Here is an 18,691-nt window from a genome sequence, read left to right on the forward strand (position 1 = left end):
CAACAAAACCAATCAAGTCGTTTCGATCTTGTGCCATAAGAAAAGAATTAATTTCTCAACAACAGAAAAATAACATCCCTGAGCAACCGTTTCACCCGCAGAGTTCGCAATGGCCAACGTAACGTGTGAGTATGACAGTGGTAGTAGCAATAGTATGCATCGATCGGCAACCGGCGCTACTCAACATCCAGCAACCGACGCATCGACAGCCGGTCGACGGGTTCGGCGTTCGGAAGACATTCTACGTCAAGCGGCCGAATGTGTCTCTCGCGGAGAAACATTCCAGACCGTTAGCGACATGTTCAGCATACCGATTTCGACAATAAGGTATAATCGATATTCTGCTTTACTACCGACATCCGTTGACGTGCGCTTTCCTATCGCTTACAGATTCTACATGGCCCGCAAGGGAATACTCCCACGTAGAAAACGCGGTCGTACAGCCATTCTGCCGTTCATGATGACCGCAAACAATCAGGCTCAGCAGCCACACTCACAGGGCGGTAGCCTCATGCAACAGCTGCAGCAAAATCCGCTGAGCCAAACGGCGCAAAACCGAAGTGACTCGGTAAGCCCTACGGAACCACCATATCATTTCGCCAACTACAAACTACCGGAGCTGAGACCCAAGCTAGTCTAGCCGCCGAATGACCCACCGAAATCCGAAACACAAAACAGAAACTCTCAGGACGGCCCTTTCACCGGACGAAATAAAAGTTCATCAATCAGTATTTTATGTGAGTGAAAGTGAGTGATTGACGGGAGAACTCGTTGAATAATGATCGGTACAAAGTAGACCCTTTATCTTGAGGGGAAATGTGGTTTGGTTGTTTAATTTTAATCCGTTAGTCAGGCCGTGCTCACTCATAATAGGATCAATCGATCCAATAAGTCTATTTAGGATATTTTCATATCGTGGTAAAGATGTAGCATTCCTCACAGTAAATTGCATATTTTTAACCCAGATTATATTAGGTCAGATTTCCGATTTCGACTGTAATAGTGTGCAATAGTAATACGTTGCGTAGAAAGCTACAATGTAATAATAAACTGTACCTTACAGCTAACTTAATGTTCAATTGGCCATCTAGTTATTACAGTGATTGTTATTATGAAGACGGATAACACCAAGCGAATAAAATCGATGTAAACTAGCATTTACTGTATAGTCGAAACCATGCCATGGTGGAACAATGGTTTCATGTTTGTCTTTTAAGTTGCATGACAGATTGTGGGCAAATCGGAACTACTCAAACAGAGAATTATTAGGCCATGGCCATATACTATTCTATGTAAAGTTAACTTAGTAAGAATCCAACATTATAAACAGAGTAGCGTTGGGCGTTAGCTTACGCATCAAAGCAAATGTTTCTTTCAATCGATTGTGTAATAAAATGCTTATTTCAAATTATTCTCTCTCGATTCAATAGATTTCCCCATTTCACTCGCCCTACCTTAGTCACCGTTAGCTCATGGATTCACTGAAGCTCATATGAAATTAATATAGCTTTCTTTCTACAACACAAATCATTCGAAAGTTTTATGTCATGGACCGTAACGGTGAGTCTCCTGGCATCCTAAATTAATCTCCAAGTCCTTGGGGAACCATACCTCATGGCATAACAGTCGAAACCAAGTTCTGAAGAGTAAGTATTCTATGAAATAGAAAGCTACAAGTTTTTAAATAACAGCCTAAACGAATTTCTTCTTCTAACAGCATAGAGACCGGGTGCCTCTTGCCGTATCAAGATCAAGAATTCCTCTCCACTGAACTCGGTTCTAGGCTACTCGTCACCAATTCGTTGAGTGTCTCGACACACGCAAGTCGGTTTCAACCTGGGCAAGCCATCTAGCGCGTTTGGCTTCTCTATTCCTGGTACCGGTCGGAGGCGTTCTTGAAGAGAACGGATTTCCCTGTAGAGTCGTGCAGCCGGCCCATGGTCCCAACTTTCACCAGGTTTTCGATGGGAATTTCTCTAAGTAGTGCGCATATCCTCCGTAAGCAAAGTAACTGTCTCAAGTCCGCAGAGGACTTTAGGTTTAAATCCAGAGATCCCAGATATACGAACCCATAAACCACATCCACTTCATCACCGTCAATAGCCACTGTCCATGGGAGACGAACGTTGTTTTCACTAAAGCCTCTTCCTACCATATATTTGTCTAATCCTCCTAGTCTCCGTTCACCCACTTCAGGGTAGCTACGATCAGCCGCGCCAATTTGTCCGGAAAGCCTTTCTTGTGTACTATCTACCATAGCTGTTTGCGCTCGACTGTATCGTATGCTGCCCTGAAATTCACGAAAATATGATGTGTGGGTGTGAACAGGCTGTACTCCCGACATTTCTGGAGAATTTGTCGGAGAGTGAAAATTTGATCCATAGTGGCACGGGCCTCCATAAGGCCGGCCTGGTACTATCCTACGAATCCTCTTGCTACTAGTGATAGACGACGTAACCAAATCTGGGAGAGTAACGTGATGCTGCGGTAATTACAGCAATCTAGTCGGTCGCGCTTATTCTAGATGGGACAAACCACACCTTTCAGTCATTCCTCCTGTTGTTTCTCCTCTTTTCAAATTCTTGAAATTATCCAGTGAAGTGCCGTTGCTTGCGGTTCCTGATTATTTTTGTAGAGTTCTGCCGTGAGTCGGTCATTTCCGGTCCGAGATTTGTAACCGAAACGCTGTTATCGTTTGTAGGCACTCCTAGGTAAACTTTCGTTCCGTCTCCTTCTGTTATATCGGTGTTGAGATGCTCATCGAAGAGCTGCTTCCACCGGTCGACAACCTTGCACTTATTTGTGACCAGGTTTCTATCCTCGTCTCTGCACCCTTACCTTAATCAATATTTGGCCAAATTCCTTCTCGCGGCAATGCATAAATAGTTTTTCCAAGCTCTTTATTCCCCTCCATCGCTTTTTCGCGTTGCCCGTGAAACCAATCATTTCATGCACTTGAGGTTTCTTCACCTAGCACCGTGGGTGCGGTCTCATTGACGGCCAATCGTATCCTGCTCCATCCTTCTTCAAGGGTCGAAGCACTTAGACCCACAGAGGAAGACAGAATTTCATTCAGTAGGCGCGCGAAGTTTTCGGTAACTCGCGGGTTGTTTAATTGCCAAATGTTTAACCGAGAAAAGCAGCTTTGTCGCAAGGTAAAGAATCCGCACCGGCCATCGATGAGAATATGTTCGATTTGGTTTAGGGTTCGTTGGTCAGGTGATCTCCAATTGGTTTTGTGGATATCTTTGCAGGGAAAAAGTGTTTCTGATCACCAGATCTCGGAAAGCTGCAAAGTTGATGCATCGCTGGCTGGCTGATGATTTTTATGTCCAGTGGCGAACAACTGTCATATGTTGCCTCCAGCTGCGTTCTCGTCGTCGAGTCTACCTTCGTGTGGACAGTGCACGTTTAGGATGGTGGTGTAAGCCCTTAATCCTCAGCATACAAATCCTTTCGTTGATCGCCTTTCAGTTCATTACGCGATTTCGCATTCTGCTCATCACTACAGAGCCTGTTTCTAGTTCGTTTGTTGCTCCACAGGTTCTGGCCTTTGCGACAGCGTCCATTTCTTGTCCTTGTTTGTGTCTATGCCGAATGGTCCAAGTCGATTTTCTTGATCGGTCGTAGTAAAAATGTTTAGGTAGGTAGGCTTACTAGGGCTACGCTACCGTGTCTCGTGACGGAGTGATGCCATCTTACGGGCCGAGACAACACAATGCCTTTTTCCCTGTCATTATACGACCTTAATTTCCACCCGGATGGTTTACTCGATCCCCGCGCTAAGCTTGCTCGTGTTTCGGGCTAGTGCCACGAGAAGGTAGGGATAGGAGTTGTTGGGTATATATATCCTAACTGATGGGCTCTCGATTTCGCCAAGAAACTCTGTCCCGGCTCAGAGATATTTTCGTGACGAGTCAGCTTCAATTGCAAGTGAACCTTCGTTTGCTGGAATTTTCTATAGCTCGCCTTTAATGCAACGATAAGGCTCTAGGATTAGACAGAAAACAATTCAACATGTTGAAGAATTTGGCTGACCAAAAAACATCTCTGAGACGCTTGGGGAAAATATGGAAACTTTTGAGTTTTTCAACTGATAAAAAATTTAAGCTTGGGTCCCTTCTCATAATGAGGTAATGAAAAGTCTGATCCGTTAGTTAAGGGGACATAAACGACTAAATTTTTTGAAAAGGTCATACATTTTTTTATTTCAGATTTTGATTCTGCAGTCTTTTCCGCTTATTTTGATACTAATTTTGTGATCCGACCACGGGAAGTGGCCGAAAAACCTTCGAGCACATAAGCATTCCAGTACGGCGTGGAAGAACCTCGCCGGAATAAAACGCCGCTCCTGTAAAATCAAACTTTTCAAACTTTATGTAGGGTATGTTGCTACATCGTCGTAATTGCCTACTCCCGTCCTATCCAACAGAAATTATTAAAAATATCAGCATTTTTATGACACACAAAGCAAAACTAGTTATTCCCTAATATTTTAGTTAGTTGTTAATCATACGCGATAAATCAAAGTGAGCTGAGATCTATTCAAATGCTTTTTATGATTAAAGAAGTCCTACCAGCCAAATTTCCAACGTTTTTTCGTGCGACGAAGAAGACAATGCCGATTAATCGTGTTAATTTCCGTCATTCATAAATGAAAATAACTCACGCAAGGCATTGTCCTTATTCTACAGCCAGGAAAACTTGCCTGACCTGCAGAAATTTTGTAGAATAACATTTGTCATGCCGTCCTACACAAATACATGCCCGTTAGCTTCGTAAACATTGTTGTGATTTTTAGTTCGGACGATGAAAAATTTTGATGGACGGATTTTAAAACGGTACGATGAATTTTAGAAATAAAGTCAGTTGCGTAATTTCAATAATATGCTTTAATAATCGCTTTTCAGTGATTTCAAAGTTCACGGATCGGAAGGTAAGTGTGTTTTAGTCAAATCAGCACAAAAACTTGGAGTATTGATTAAATCCGTCCAACAAATGATGAAAATTAGAATGGTTTTCCTTATTACGACGGGAATTAGAAAAAACCCTACCTTTTTCTCAGAAACTACACAACGGGTCGGAACAAACTTTTTTTTTTGTTTTTTTGGCAGAAGCTTGGCAAAGACTTTTATAACTTTTGAACTTTGTAAACGAAACACAGCCAGAGAAAAAGGAAAAAGAAGACAAATTTTAATTTTTTCAGCCATCTTTTTTTCTTCATTTTGTTTTTTCTCAAGCTGTATTTAGTTTACAAAACTCAAAACCTTTGCCAAGCTTCTACCAACAAAACAAAAAAAGTTTTTTCCAATACGTTGTGTAGTTTTTGAGAATTAAAGTTTGAAAATCGTAGTTTTACAGGAGTGGCGTTTTCTTCCGGCGAAGTTCTTCCACGCCGCACTGGAATGCTTATATGTTCGATCGTTTTTTGGCCGTGCGACTGATAACGTTAGTTATGGTAGATCAAATGCTTATAACAAATTTTTTGAAACTTTGCGTCAGAGGTTGCTCATTAGTTGGCAAACATCATGGAATATAGATGAGTTGGGACGATGGCTACATTATATCGGAGAGATACAATTTTGATGAATTTTCAATAAAGCTTTATTAGAAAGACAATTAATTTCTTCATATAAAAATTTGGTAGTCCTTAAAAGGACTGCTTTTTGATTCTACCACCTAGCGGTTATACGTTTACTTTTTAGCAGCAGTTTTTTTCGGAGCGGCCTTCTTGGTTGGAGTAGCAGCCTTTTTCGGGGCGGCTTTCTTGGTTGGAGCAGCAGCCTTTTTCGGGGCGGCCTTTTTGGCTGGAGCAGCTGCTTTCTTTGGCTTAGGGGTCTTCGGTTTCTCGGTTGCAGCCTTTGATGATTTGGTTGCTTTCTGCTTGGAAGCAGCGGCATTCTTTACTCCGGCAGCGTTCTTGGCAGATTTGGCCGGAGTAGCCTTGACCTTTTCATCAGTTTTATTGGCAACCTTTCTCTTGTCAGCTGGTTTCTTTGGTTTTTTAGCCTTCTTTTCGCCAGCTGGTTTCTTTGCGTCGGTCTTAACCTTGAAAGAACCCGAAGCACCAGTTCCCTTGGTCTGGACCAGCTTTCCCTCCTCGACACCGGATTTCAGAGCCCTCTTGACGAACGGAGCCAACTTTGCAACGTCGCAAAGATAGTTGCCGGCGATGTACTTCTTGATGGCCTGCAGCGAGGATCCGTTACGTTCCTTCAAGGCCTTGATAGCGCCCAAAACCATGTCGCTGACCGGCGGGTGCGTCGATGGTTTCTTTGGTTTCTTGTCGTCCTTGGAGCCCTTGGAGGCTGTGGTTTTCTTTGGTGCCTTAGTTGGTGAGGCTGCGACAGGAGCAGTAACAGCAGGGATAGTAGCAGCCATTATAGTTGACTTTTGACGAGTTATGATACCGACTAGCAGAACGAAGCAGCTTAAATATGATTGCTGAAATGCTTACCTATGCCTTATTTGACATATTACTACCTCGATCATGATTGGTAAAACATTCATGTAGGTAAGAGAATGGCATCAAATACGTAAAACACACTTTTCCATTATCACTACCTAAAGTAATTTTATTGTATGCGTTTATTAGCACCTGGGTATCGAATGAATCGAAGACTGGCACCACAGATATTAGGGTTTGTTTCTAATTCCCGTCGTAGTAAGTAAACGTCGATGCCAGAGTTTTCCAGTTTCCACGTCGCAGGTATTCGCACAGTGATTATCCACCAATAGTTCGATTTCACACAAACTTCCTACAAGATGACCTGTGGCCAGAATAATTCCGTCTTTCTCCAGAACTGCTCTGTCGCCCGAGAATACTACATCAATGCCCATTTTCGTAATTTTCTTCACTGACATCAAATTCTCCCTCAGTTCTGGCACGAGCAAAATATCCTTCACATTAAAGTGCACACCTCGATTGCTTACAGCGTTAATCTCTCCTATCTCCTGGACTACCATTGTCTGACCTTCCTTTGCCAACGCTGCCGGTTTTTCTTCCACGTACTCTTCCTGAGGGTCTGCCCGCTTGGATTCCTCTGCTACAAGCCTCTCCTTTACTAAATCCAGTATTAGCTCAGCCTCTGTTTTATTTTCCAAAGCGGTCACAAGGGGATCATACGATTCTGGCAGTGTTAAGAAAAGCTGCGATACCAGATCCGCCTCCACCAAAGTAGCACCAGCCGTCTTCAACTTTCTGACAAGTGCATCGAACTCCAAGAGATGACTTCTCATATCAGCTGCATTTTTCATATGAAATCGTGCCAATTGCTTCCGAATCAGGGTCGGACTAATGACCGATTTCTTGGCGTACGTTGTTTCCAAGCTTTCCCACATTAGTTTTGACGTTGTCTTCTCTCTAACGATTTCCAAGCAACCGTCAATTAGGCAGCTCACCAACAGCGCTTTTCCTTTGCGATCTTTTTCCATGAATCTGTTCTTCTCAGCTTCTTCCACTGGCATATTTTCAGTTAGAACTTCTGAGACTCCGGCTGCTTCCAAGAAAAGCTTGACACGGTAACTCTAGTTTTCATATTCACCAACGTTTCCACGAAACTGCTGTATTCCGTGAGCAAGGTCCTTATGCGTAGTGCCCATAACCTATTGAAAGACTTTAATGAAGGTACAGAAAAACGTAGTTTGAACGAAGAACTATTGATTACGCCTAAACTCCACTGAGTGTAATGTTGGAATGAACTGTTAGGAAAAAATAACAACTCTCGGTTTCTATGTGAAACGATTACATCTATATGTTAGGCGATTGCTACTAAGTTAACAGAGTGCTATAGTATTCATTTTGAACCGAAGTTAGGCCAATGTGCCTACCGCGTGTTAGTAATTAAGCTAAAAATTTATACGCAAGAAAAGGCTTACATTAAACGTAGAAAACAAAGTGAATACCATAAAAACCAAACGTCAGTTAAAATTTGTTTAAACCGTTGAACAGGAAAAATCCCATCGTTCAACGTGGGTGCAAATCCAGGATCATACGTAAGCAGAAAGGGCGCGTAAGAACGGTTCACCCTTTGTTTCCGCCCATGAATACGGAGTTAAGCACATCGCTAGCAATTTTCGGGAAATCTTCAACATCACCACCCGCTACTAGTCACTCAAAGGGGTTGACGCGAGCTTTCATCGGTGAGTGTGCCGATCGTTACGTTACAACTTCGAACCACGCTCTGTAAAATTCGTCGATTTTGCTAGTAGAATTGACTAGCCCAGCCGTGCGAAAAAGTTTGTGGACCGGCTGCTTCATTCCGGTGCTTACAGATAGATTTAGCATTTAGATTCGAAATGTTTAGTATGTAAGCGAAAATGTGTAACAGTTAAGCTACAGAGTCCTGTTACTGCTAGGCAGGAGAACACGTGAATATAATGCAACATTGAAAATGCTCGTGTGCCTCTAAAGTTTGTGTTCTTTTGTTAACCGAAATTGGCTCGCACTGTTATTGAAACTCGTTCGGCTCCCAAAATCCATTTATCAGTTCTGGCAATTGTCCTGATCCCATAACTATCGTTGGAGAAGCCAAATTTGATTCGAATATCCGAACATTCAACCCGCCCGAGGTAGAGTCTCTAGCCGAGCACTCAAAGTTACATCAGCAGCCTCTCACTCTGTGGGAGTGGCGCTTAAGCTGCTGACGGTACAAAAGGAATTCGTTACAACTTTTTGTTTCTGCTCACCAGACTTCGCAGCCAGCTGTCAGAGTACATACAGGACAATTGCAGAGCTAGGCTAGGGCTACAACCCTATTGACTCTAACAATCTCTCTCAGCCGAGATTCGAACATACGACGAGTGACTTGTTACCCTGCAGGAGCTTGGGGCTAACGTGGTGAAGACCCGCCGAACTCAGGCCGGGGATATGCTCTTCGAGCTCAAAAAGGACCCAACAGTCCAGAGCTCGAACTACAGGGAACTGGTTGAGCAGTCCCTGGGCAAAACGGACCAGATCAAGTGGGTTGTCGCAGCGTATTCTTGTCGAATGTAAAAACCTCGACGACGGCAGTTGACCTGAAGGAGGCTCTGAGGGATCAGCTAAACGTTGATGTGGCACCCGCAGACATACGGCAATATGCAAACTCATTATAACTCATTTCACGTTCGTTCTAAGATAGAAACAACCATATTTAAAAACCTTTAAAATTTTATCGGCTGATTTTGGTGTCGCAAGTCATGGATCACCTGTGCTACCATGGGACAGAGAGGGTTAACACTAAAGTAACTACAAATCGCCAAATAGCAGCGCAATGAAAACTGATTTGTCCATCACTCGACTCGCAAAATAGACCCCAATGATCCCCCCTACCATAAACGGACAAATCCACCTTAATTCACTATAACTGTCATACAAACAATGAAAACATTAGCTTCTTGTACCACAGAAGTACAATTTCCAGCATTTATTCCCTTACATATAATTATTTAAACAGGAAAAAATTGAAAAGAAGCCATAGACTTTCTACTGTCAAGAGCCTAACCTGCTTTCCCTTCCGTCGGTGCGCATCTACTTCTTACTGGGCGCCGCTTTTTTGCTGGATGCCTTCTTAACTTTCTTCGCTTTCAAAGCCGCGGCTTTTGCCTCATGCTTCTTCTTCGACTCGGCCTTCTTTGCGGCATCCTTCTTATCGCGCAGCTCGTTGTTCTTCTTCAGCTGATTCTCGCGATTCTTCTCCGAAGCTAGATATTTGAATGCCGCATTACTCTTTGAAAGCTTGATGTTGCGAGCCTTGCACGATGCTACGATGCGCTCGTACTTGCGTTTCTTGGCAGCCAACAGCGCACGACGCTTGGTCACTTCGGCGTAAGGATTCAATTTCACCATCTGGGCTGTGTTGGTCAACGGATTCAGACGACGCACGTGACGATGCACAGTCTTCTTGGCTGGCTTCAGGACCTTGCGGATTTCTTCGCTCTTCAGGAGACGAGCTAAATCGGTGTTAGCCATGATCGGGTTCGGCAAATTGTAATCCTTCTTAGTGGTGGACTTTGTCTTCCAGGTTCCGTAAATGTTGTTCAACTTAGCGAAAGCCGATTCGGTCCAGACGCACAGACGACCGACATGACCACCGGGAGCCAGTTTAAGCAAATTCATTCGGCTCACCTTCATAGTGTCGACTCCAGGAATGTTACGGAAAGCCTTGCGTAGGCCTTCGTCCTTGGAGTAGATGATCAACGGTCCCCGACGTTGAACGCGACGACGATTACGCATCTTACCGCGACCGGCACGGAGTCGCTGCGATTTGTAGACCTTCTGTACATCGGCCCACACCTTAGAACGACGCAAGAAGACAACGGCTTGCTTGGTCTTTTGGAATTTCTGGATATCGTCCGACACAACCAGTGGCAGCTCCGATAGTCCATCAATAACATGACCTGAAAGCAACAAAGGATAAGCGTCTGCTTGGCTACTTTTTTATACTATCACTTACCTCTCGATTGCACCAGAGCTGGGACACCGGAAGCGGCGATGGCAGACACCAGAGCATACCGCTTAAGGTTGACATTGATCTTGCGATGCCAACGGCGCCAGGTTTTAGTCGGGGCAAACATACGTCCACCACGGCACATATTACCGAAAGCACCCTGGCCAGAGCGATGAGTACCACCACCACGGACACGGGGAATACGTGCTACAGCACGACCAGTACCCCACGATTCGGCCGAAGTTTGGTGACCGGCGGCTTCGCTTACGGCATACGGCTGACGTCTGTTGCGGCGCATCAGCTGCGAAACTTCGCTTACCACATCCGGTCGAATCGGTGCCTTGAATACGTACGGCAACGAGAGGCTCTTGTCCTTCTGAGCTTCATTTTTGTCAGAGTAAATGCTGACTAGCGGGCGAGATGCCGTCAGACTCTGGAAGCAAATAAGAAAACAGGTTATCAACTAATGTAATAATGCAACTATAATTGCTATGCTTATTGCGTTGCAATTATTTTTATTGTTCATAATTCGTAACACTTCTTCGAAACAAGCATTTTCGCTAACTTGCTGGTCACACCAGCCATTTGTTTCCGTTCTGTCAAACACAGCACCGAATGTCAACACACGCTTCAGATCCGGTGTCACCACGCACATCAATCTTAATTTAGCAATTATTTCGCAAAATTGCCGCAAACCAGCACAAATATTTGATAACTAATTACTTTCCGCATAATTTAATACAAGTACTAACCATTTTCGTTTGCTATATCACTTGCAAAATTCAAAAATAACCACGACTTCAACTCTTCAAAGCACGTCCGCCATGCCACGGAGGACTGAAAAAGAAATAGCGAAAGCGGAAACAGCCAAAAGACACTTTTCGCGAGCTGTCAAAAAACCGGAAATTTCAGTTCACTGGATTGAAAGCGAAAGTTTCTCTGCTGCATGGGCGAGTATACCGAAACGAGTCTGCATGCGAGTTGTTCAGTGTCGTCAGACATGTACCGGATGAGAATTTAGTTCCCATGTGAAGTTTTTCATTTTTACAAAATCCTACAAAATCGCTATTTTTTATCCTTCTATAAAATGTGCACAGATTTGGAATAGAATTTCTCGAGCAAAATTCAATTTATTTTGTTTTATCACTTTGATTTATGCTTTTGTTTTTTCGATCACTCTGGCATCCCTGCAGACTGTTTTGTTTACCTTCAAAGGAGATGCAGCTCAGAAATTGATTGTTGAACTAAATCATTGTTAGTTCGCGAAGATCCTTCGAATTTAAGTTATTCAACTGTAAAAATGGCCGGTGAAGTGCTTGTTGATGCTCTGCCGTATATAGACCTTGGATACGATGATCCTGGAGTGCGTGAAGCGGTAAGATAAATTCACCGATGGTGAATGGAGTACTTTCTGTGCATTGTATTTAGGCCTCAACTATGTTCCGACTTTTCAGGCCATTGCAATGGTCGAAGAGGAATGCCGTCGGTATCGACCAACGAAAAACTATCTGGAACATCTACCCGCACCTAGCTCATCCACATTCGAGACGGAATTGATGACGGCCGAATTCGAGCGAATCCAAACCCGCTTACCAATGGAATCTCTCAGCATGAAGCGGTACGAGCTTCCACCGCCACCCGCAGGGAAAATGTCAGAAGTATCGGCCTGGACCGAAAGCGTCGACAACTCGATGGCCCAGCTGGAACACCAAGCCGTTCGGGCGATGAATCTAGACCTGATGATGGAGTACGGCTGTGAGATGTGGAAGTCCTATCTGGAGGTGCTGACTGCGATGCAGGCAAAAGCCCAGACCCGTCTGGAGGCAATCAAGAAGGAAATTCAGGACGTTAACTGGAAGCGAAAATCAAAGCAAACTCAAGGAGGTGAAAAATTGCGCTCTTTGGAGGCACAGTGGGTTATGCTGGTGTCGAAGAACTACGAAATTGAGCAAGCTTGTGCTAAGCTGGAGGAAAGGATTTATCAGAAGAAAATCGAGAAAGGCTTGCTACCGAGTGCTGGGGTCAACGGTGATGATGTGATGTAATATGCGAAATAAATGGCTTACGTACTGAATAATTGTTTTTTCATGGAAGAACTCGCAATTCCTGTTACGTAGTTCTTTCGTCTGCGATGTTTTCAGCTGGTATTTTTTTCCCTAATCAGTAGGTTCGAGTAGGCTGAATCACCTGATTTAGAGTCTACTAATCGCCCGATTTTTGCAACAACTTTTTTGAGAGCTTAAAAGAGGCATTTACTAATTCGTCGGTATGTTTATTCGATCGACTAAGAGCCCACTTGAGCATGCACCTCAAATTTATCTTCACAGGTTGTTAGTATTGATCAAAACAATGTATTTAAAGGTCTAAAAACATATTCTATCTTGGGTTTTTTGAAAAATTCAATTTTTAAGTTTATATTGCTAATTGCAAGGAAAATTGTCGCTCATAAAAGTGCTATCTCAGCTTAAATCGTTTCGGTTTCTTCGGCGCACTTATTGCTTGGAATGCAACGAAAAAGTGCGCCGAAGATCCCGATACGATTTAATGTAAAATAGCACTTTTATGAGCGATTTTGCTCTTTGGATGGTACAATTTTCCTTTCAATCAGCAATAAAGGGGTCATTTCTTCTCAAGTGATCTTACCTGTTGTAATCGACCATTTCCAATTTCAACCAAATTTGGTATAATTGCTCATTCTAACCCCACATTCAATTTCCCAAAGTTTTGTGCGGACTGAGCAATCCTCCTTGCAGCGACATGCAGTGAAAAATGAGTTTGTTTTTCGAAAATCTGAGAAAAATAGAGAAGCGGCACTGCGAGGGGGATTGATCAATCCGTATAAAACTTCGAGAAATTGAATGTGGTATTATACCAAATTTGGTTGAAATCGGAGGTGGTCGATTATACCGGGTAAGATCAGTTGAGAGGGAATAATCCGTATGGCCCTATAGGGGTGGTAGGGGCAATATGGGCCACCTAAGCAAAACGCGCCATAAAACATGTAGCGCGTAATCAAAATTCTGGTAATTGCCATAAACTTACGATTTGATATGTCTTTGATAAATTAACAATGTTAGAATATTGATTAACTATAAACAGCCATCAAATTGGAATGTTTAAAAAATGATACTTTTTGCTTCGTTCAAAAACCATACGGGGCACAATGGGCCACTATACGGGGCAATATGGGCACTTCAGTTGAAGTTACCATTTTAGCCAGTTTTTAATAGAAAATAACATAAAAGATTATATCAATACAAAGAAAAGAGAAATGGTGACTATTTTCATTTCATTTAGCGGTTGTTTTATGATTGTTTTTATTTCCCGATTTTTTTCAGTTGAACAACATAGGCAACATGGTGGTTTAAGTAGCAGGTAGATGAAAGACACCACTTTTGCTCTGTAACCGCTATTTTCGGGCTGATTGTTGCGTGCAATCACGCAGCATTATACTTGACTGTGTCATTTTAATGTTTATATTACTTTCCAGCGTTTATTGGTTATGTACAAATACATTGCCAGGTGTGCTCATTATGCCCCTTACAGCTATGCTAATCAAAAATAATTATAATAACGCGATAAAACAAAAAAATATCTCAATTATACATAGCGATTGTTCATATATGGTAATAGTAACCATATATGGAGTGGAGAAGTCCAGAGCACGCAACAAATAGCTATAGAGCTTATTTTGAGGGTTGCAATTCTTATAGTATTTTTACAATCCTGAGTCGGGTCGAGTTTTTTCTCAATATCTCAGACATGTCAGCGAATTTGGATGCAGTTTTTGTTGAGATGCTTATTAAGAACATTATCAACAAGTTCATTAATCAAATTAGCGAAATTGATTGTCCAATATGCCCAAACGAACGGTGGCCCATTTTGCCCCGTATGCTCATTATGCCCCTATTACCCCTATAAACATAAAAATTGAATTTTTCAAAAAAAACCCAAGATAGAATATTTTAAGACCTTTTTTAAATTAATCGTTTTGATCAATAGTAACATCCTGTGAGGAACGTGCTGCTCGAGCCAAAGATGCTGAACATCCTGTGAAGCGAAATCTGAGGTGCTTGGAAGTTAAATGTGGTTAAATAATAAGCGCCTTCGGACATAGCGTGCCCTACACTGTAAGTCACGTCGAGTATGACTTTGCTGGACTAAGTAGTCGACTTTTGGTATCGACCTTTTCGCGTGCTTAATGGCGGCTAGTGAAAGCCCTATCCACCTCTTCACGCGCGTAATGGCGGCTAGTGGGTACACCTTTCAAAAACGTTTATCTGCTTTTGGCAACTTAGCTCATGTAGTGGCTAGTGGGTACACTTTTTGACAATGTTTATTTGCTTTTGGGAACTCCGCTCACGTACGCTTGAAAATTCTATAACAACAACCAAGGCTGGAGATATCAACTTGACGTGTATAAAGTTGCCAAAGGCATGCTAACGTATTTTGAAAGTTGTACCCACTAGCCGCCAATATTTAAACGCTTTTGGCAACTCTGCTCACGTCAAGTTGACATTTTGCCCAGGGGCTTGCGATGGATGCCATGCTTTTGTCGCCAACATCTCAGCACTAGAGTGACTATATACAGAGTGGCGCCAAGTCATCCCAAATGTATGCAATGCGGTTTATCCTAGGTTTTTCTTTCTCTTTCCTGCATACGCGTTGGATAGGTTGTCTGCTCGATTGGAATGACACTGACAGATAATTATCATTCCAATTTTGACATTGTCGCCACTCTGTATATAGTCACTCTACTCAGCACATGCGAAAAAGAAGCAGCCAGTCGCTGCATACGTTTCACTCGACAATGTTGGTAGCAAATTTACCTGTCATGAGGGCGCTTTTTCTGCAATAGCGCCTTTCGTTAAGTCGACTGTCAAACACCGTTTGCAGGGATAGCACCCCGTTGATTTCCCTCCTTGATTGTTGTTTTAAAACTGTCAAGTGCACGTTAGCAAAGTTGCCAAAAGCGTTTAAATATTGCGATTATTATCTAAAATTTTTCTTTCGTAGGTTTAGTTGTGCGCCTAACAGTTGCGCGCAGCTCTGTTCTAGTTGCTCGCAGTCAAAGTATCTCTTTTACACTCACACGAAATCTCGTAAGAAACTGTCAACGCAAGAGTGATGAGAAAAGCAACAATATTTCTCTCTCGCTCATCAGCTGAATGCTAGGGTAGCTTGCTTCGTGTTTGTCCGTTCAAACATGGACAAATTTTTTACAAACGCAATCAGCATTTAAATTTTATCATTTTCGGTTAACGTAAGACATTGTAACTGTGTTGTTTGTAAGTCTGTACGTAATAGAACAAAACAAATGTTATTTAAGCAAAGAATAAGAGCATAAACATAGAAAACTTACACGTGCTTACACTGTCAATAATACATGATTTACCTTTGCGCACAACTATATGAAGCTGAAAAACGAAATATTTTCTCGGGAAGCACAATATTGTCCGAAAGTTGTGCCCACTACTGTTTTACCTGACTCACTGCGAATATGCGTATTATTGAAATAAAACGTAACCGTACGTTTTATTCGTTTATAATGCATATATTAACTGCATCGATAACAAACGATTTTTTTTATAAGTTGTGCTTTTGTTATTGCATTTAATTTGTAAAAAGTTGCATAAATAACAATTCAGTTTCACAATACAATTATTGCGTACTACTGGCATTCGAAATATAACTTTAGGTACGTTATTTTTAGTGATCAAAATTAACGATATTTTCGATACAAGGGCGATATTTTTCGAAACCTTTCGAACCAACACGATCCCGCGAACACAACGCATATTCGCAGTGAGTCAGGTAACACAGTAGCGAATAGCACTCCTCTGTAGAGTGACTATATACAGAGTGGCGACATCCCAAGTAACAAGAATTGCAAGAGCAATTGCTGTTTACGGGTTGGTTTAAGGGCACAAAGTGCAAGCGACATGCGACGCGACATTTCTTGCCGTAGTTATACGCGCAGCCCTTTTTCGCCCGAAGCAGGACTGTGCATTTAGCAACATGAGAGCGAAGTCGTGTCGCGTTTACTCTGTACGGGGTCTAAGGCGATCAAAGCTGCATAAAGTAAGCACTTAAATGGTGTTTGAATAAGCGATGTTTAAGCTACTTTAAGTTTTTCAAACCAGTTCTCTCCTAAAAGCTGACAAACAAGCTTAATAGCGGATTTTTATACTAAAAAATTTGCTTCTAAACAGCCATAAACATCAAACCGTTTTACGGCTGCTTAAAGGTGTTAAAGTTTAGAGTGGAAGCTTTCATTAGGCTCACAGCTTTCAAACTACTTTCAAACTGCTTAAGGGTGTTAAAGTGGCTTTACAAACTTCTACCAAGTTTTCTTTCGGCTCACTGCACACATACTTTCAGATCATAGAATTTCGCAATTCGGCTGACAGCAAAAATTTGTCCATTATCGACTGCTTCATGCTAGGCGGGCTAGGCTTCAGGTGTAAAGATATTCTCACTGTCTGTTCTGCAAATGCAAATGGGGCGAATCATACGGTGAGTACTTATGGATCAAAAGATGGCAGGTTCAATTCCGGAAAAAAGACAAGCATTTTTAATTAGCTCAGTAGCTTATCAGGAATCTTCGATCTAGCGAAACCTCACCCTATTATCACAGAGAACAGACATCCAAGCGAAAGGTCCCTTCTTGGATAAAACTTATGTCAAATTAATTGGGAAACTATAGTGATGATGTCGCTAAAGGCGTATAAAATTCTCCACTAAACTCACAACAGCTAGCTTCTGGCGCTAGCATAACGCTCACAGTCCATATATACTAGCGCCAGAGGAGCCAAAGGTTGTCAGTGTACAAATCAAAAGAATCATTTAGTTGGGAAACTATAGTGGTGGGGACGCTAGCATATTAGGTGATTTTAATTTGAAATTTTATCCAAGAATTCCCGAAAAATTTGTTTCTGAATGGATGTCTGTTCTCTGTGCTATTACACTCAACCCCCGCTAATATGAAAAACAGCTCGTTCAGATTGGGCGAGTTCATTTTTAATCAGAATATTTGGTAACTCTATTCATTTTCACACACGCGCAAGACGCGCACCCTATGAACTTGTTGTTTTGATTTGACGAAAACAAACGTTTCGAAAACATCTCAAACATGCGCGAATTCTAAAGGTTCGGTTTGTATAATACGAAATTGGCTCGGCAGTTTCGACTAAAATGGTCTATTTTGAGTACTGGAGAGAGATAAGTTGCATATGAGCTATATTGCTAAAGCTCCTAAGCAAGAGGAAACGCATTGTTCTGGCGACACTGGCCATTCAGCGCAGTCGTGAGTCGGTAAGCACACCCCTGCGGCTGACTACAGAGGTGACGTTATGTGAGATACATCAAAATCGAATATAAACAAAACAGCATAAGAAATTAAAGATCGAAATTGTAAAGGAGCAAGATTGCGTAGAAGAAAATTGAGTGGAAGCGAAAGTTATTAGCTACGAATTTAATAATTTTAGAAGTGAAGTGATAGAGATAGTACGTGAAAGGTTTATAAGGAGTAAATAGCTGCGAGTAACCAGTTAGTTGCAGATACGACAGGTTTAGAACCAACCCAATCGTTGCGCCGTTGAGAAGGATTTTAACCTAAACAAGTAACAAAAGGTACGAACACGCTTTTCCTTTTATTCGCTGAAAAATAACCTGTAAAACCAGAAAAACCCATACTTACCGTTGTTAGAACCTGTAAAACCAGAATAAATTATACTTACCATTGTTAAAACCTATGAACCTGTAAAGAATATTATACTTACCATAGTTTAAAAACTTACTCGTAGATTTGCCTTACGTTTGTCCGTGGCTGACCGTGAATTGTTCGGATGGTTCAGAACTACGGGAAAGACTAAAAGTAAGTTAAGCGATTTTCAAAACATATAGAGGCTAAAATTGTAAATAAATATTTCTAGCTTTGAGCATCAGTAAAAAGTGCTACAGAGAATCTGTGTACCGAATCAAACTATCCGAACACGCATTAAGAATTTTTGCTTTTTTTTAATTTACCGGTCCAATTTAACGTCAATTGTGTGTGACGCTTGATCGGTTTTTAATCTGAACGCATTCATACCACCGGGGTACAGATTAAAAATGTTCAGATCAAAGAAGGTCATACCAACGGGGGTACACGGTATTACATACGCATGCAGCACAAATTTAAAGTACCAACCACCGTCCATCAGCTAAAGTTTGGCTAATGCCTGCATCAGGGCATCAGCTGAGTCAATCAGCGCTGGCAG

At 42.1% G+C, this 18,691-nt stretch overlaps 3 protein-coding genes across 3 annotated transcripts; 1 reads left to right on the forward strand and 2 right to left on the reverse strand.

The window, feature by feature from the left end:
• Positions 1 to 5,694: 5,694 nt before the first annotated feature.
• On the reverse strand, positions 5,695 to 6,321 carry LOC128736975 (late histone H1-like). Its single transcript, XM_053831501.1, has one exon. It carries the CDS (start codon positions 6,241 to 6,243, stop codon positions 5,695 to 5,697), a length of 549 nt encoding a protein of 182 aa, XP_053687476.1. The 5' UTR covers positions 6,244 to 6,321.
• Positions 6,322 to 9,370: 3,049 nt separating this feature from the next.
• On the reverse strand, positions 9,371 to 11,288 carry LOC128745545 (60S ribosomal protein L4). Its single transcript, XM_053842623.1, has 3 exons — positions 11,183 to 11,288; positions 10,437 to 10,863; positions 9,371 to 10,380 (listed from the first exon to the last, which is right to left on the reverse strand). The coding sequence occupies exons 1-3, from the start codon at positions 11,183 to 11,185 to the stop codon at positions 9,512 to 9,514; spliced, it is 1,299 nt and encodes a 432-aa protein (XP_053698598.1). The 5' UTR covers positions 11,186 to 11,288; the 3' UTR covers positions 9,371 to 9,511.
• A 356-nt stretch (positions 11,289 to 11,644) lies between these two features.
• LOC128745274 (pre-mRNA-splicing factor SPF27) lies at positions 11,645 to 12,494 on the forward strand. Its single transcript, XM_053842306.1, has 2 exons — positions 11,645 to 11,805; positions 11,885 to 12,494. The coding sequence occupies exons 1-2, from the start codon at positions 11,731 to 11,733 to the stop codon at positions 12,473 to 12,475; spliced, it is 666 nt and encodes a 221-aa protein (XP_053698281.1). The 5' UTR covers positions 11,645 to 11,730; the 3' UTR covers positions 12,476 to 12,494.
• Positions 12,495 to 18,691: the final 6,197 nt, after the last annotated feature.

This window comes from Sabethes cyaneus, chromosome 1 (assembly GCF_943734655.1).
Source record: "Sabethes cyaneus chromosome 1, idSabCyanKW18_F2, whole genome shotgun sequence".
Classification (NCBI taxonomy): Eukaryota; Metazoa; Arthropoda; class Insecta; order Diptera; family Culicidae; genus Sabethes; species Sabethes cyaneus.

Excerpts from the sequence above, each read along its gene's own strand:
- LOC128736975 (XM_053831501.1), bottom strand. The coding sequence starts at position 6,243 with ATGGTTTTGGGCGCTATCAAGGCCTTGAAGGAACGTAACGGATCCTCG.
- LOC128745545 (XM_053842623.1), bottom strand. Across the intron at positions 10,381-10,436 it reads AGCTCTGGTGCAATCGAGAG|GTCATGTTATTGATGGACTA; the intron begins GTAAGTGATAGT and ends TGTTGCTTTCAG.
- LOC128745274 (XM_053842306.1), top strand. The coding sequence starts at position 11,731 with ATGGCCGGTGAAGTGCTTGTTGATGCTCTGCCGTATATAGACCTTGGA. Across the intron at positions 11,806-11,884 it reads ATCCTGGAGTGCGTGAAGCG|GCCATTGCAATGGTCGAAGA; the intron begins GTAAGATAAATT and ends CCGACTTTTCAG.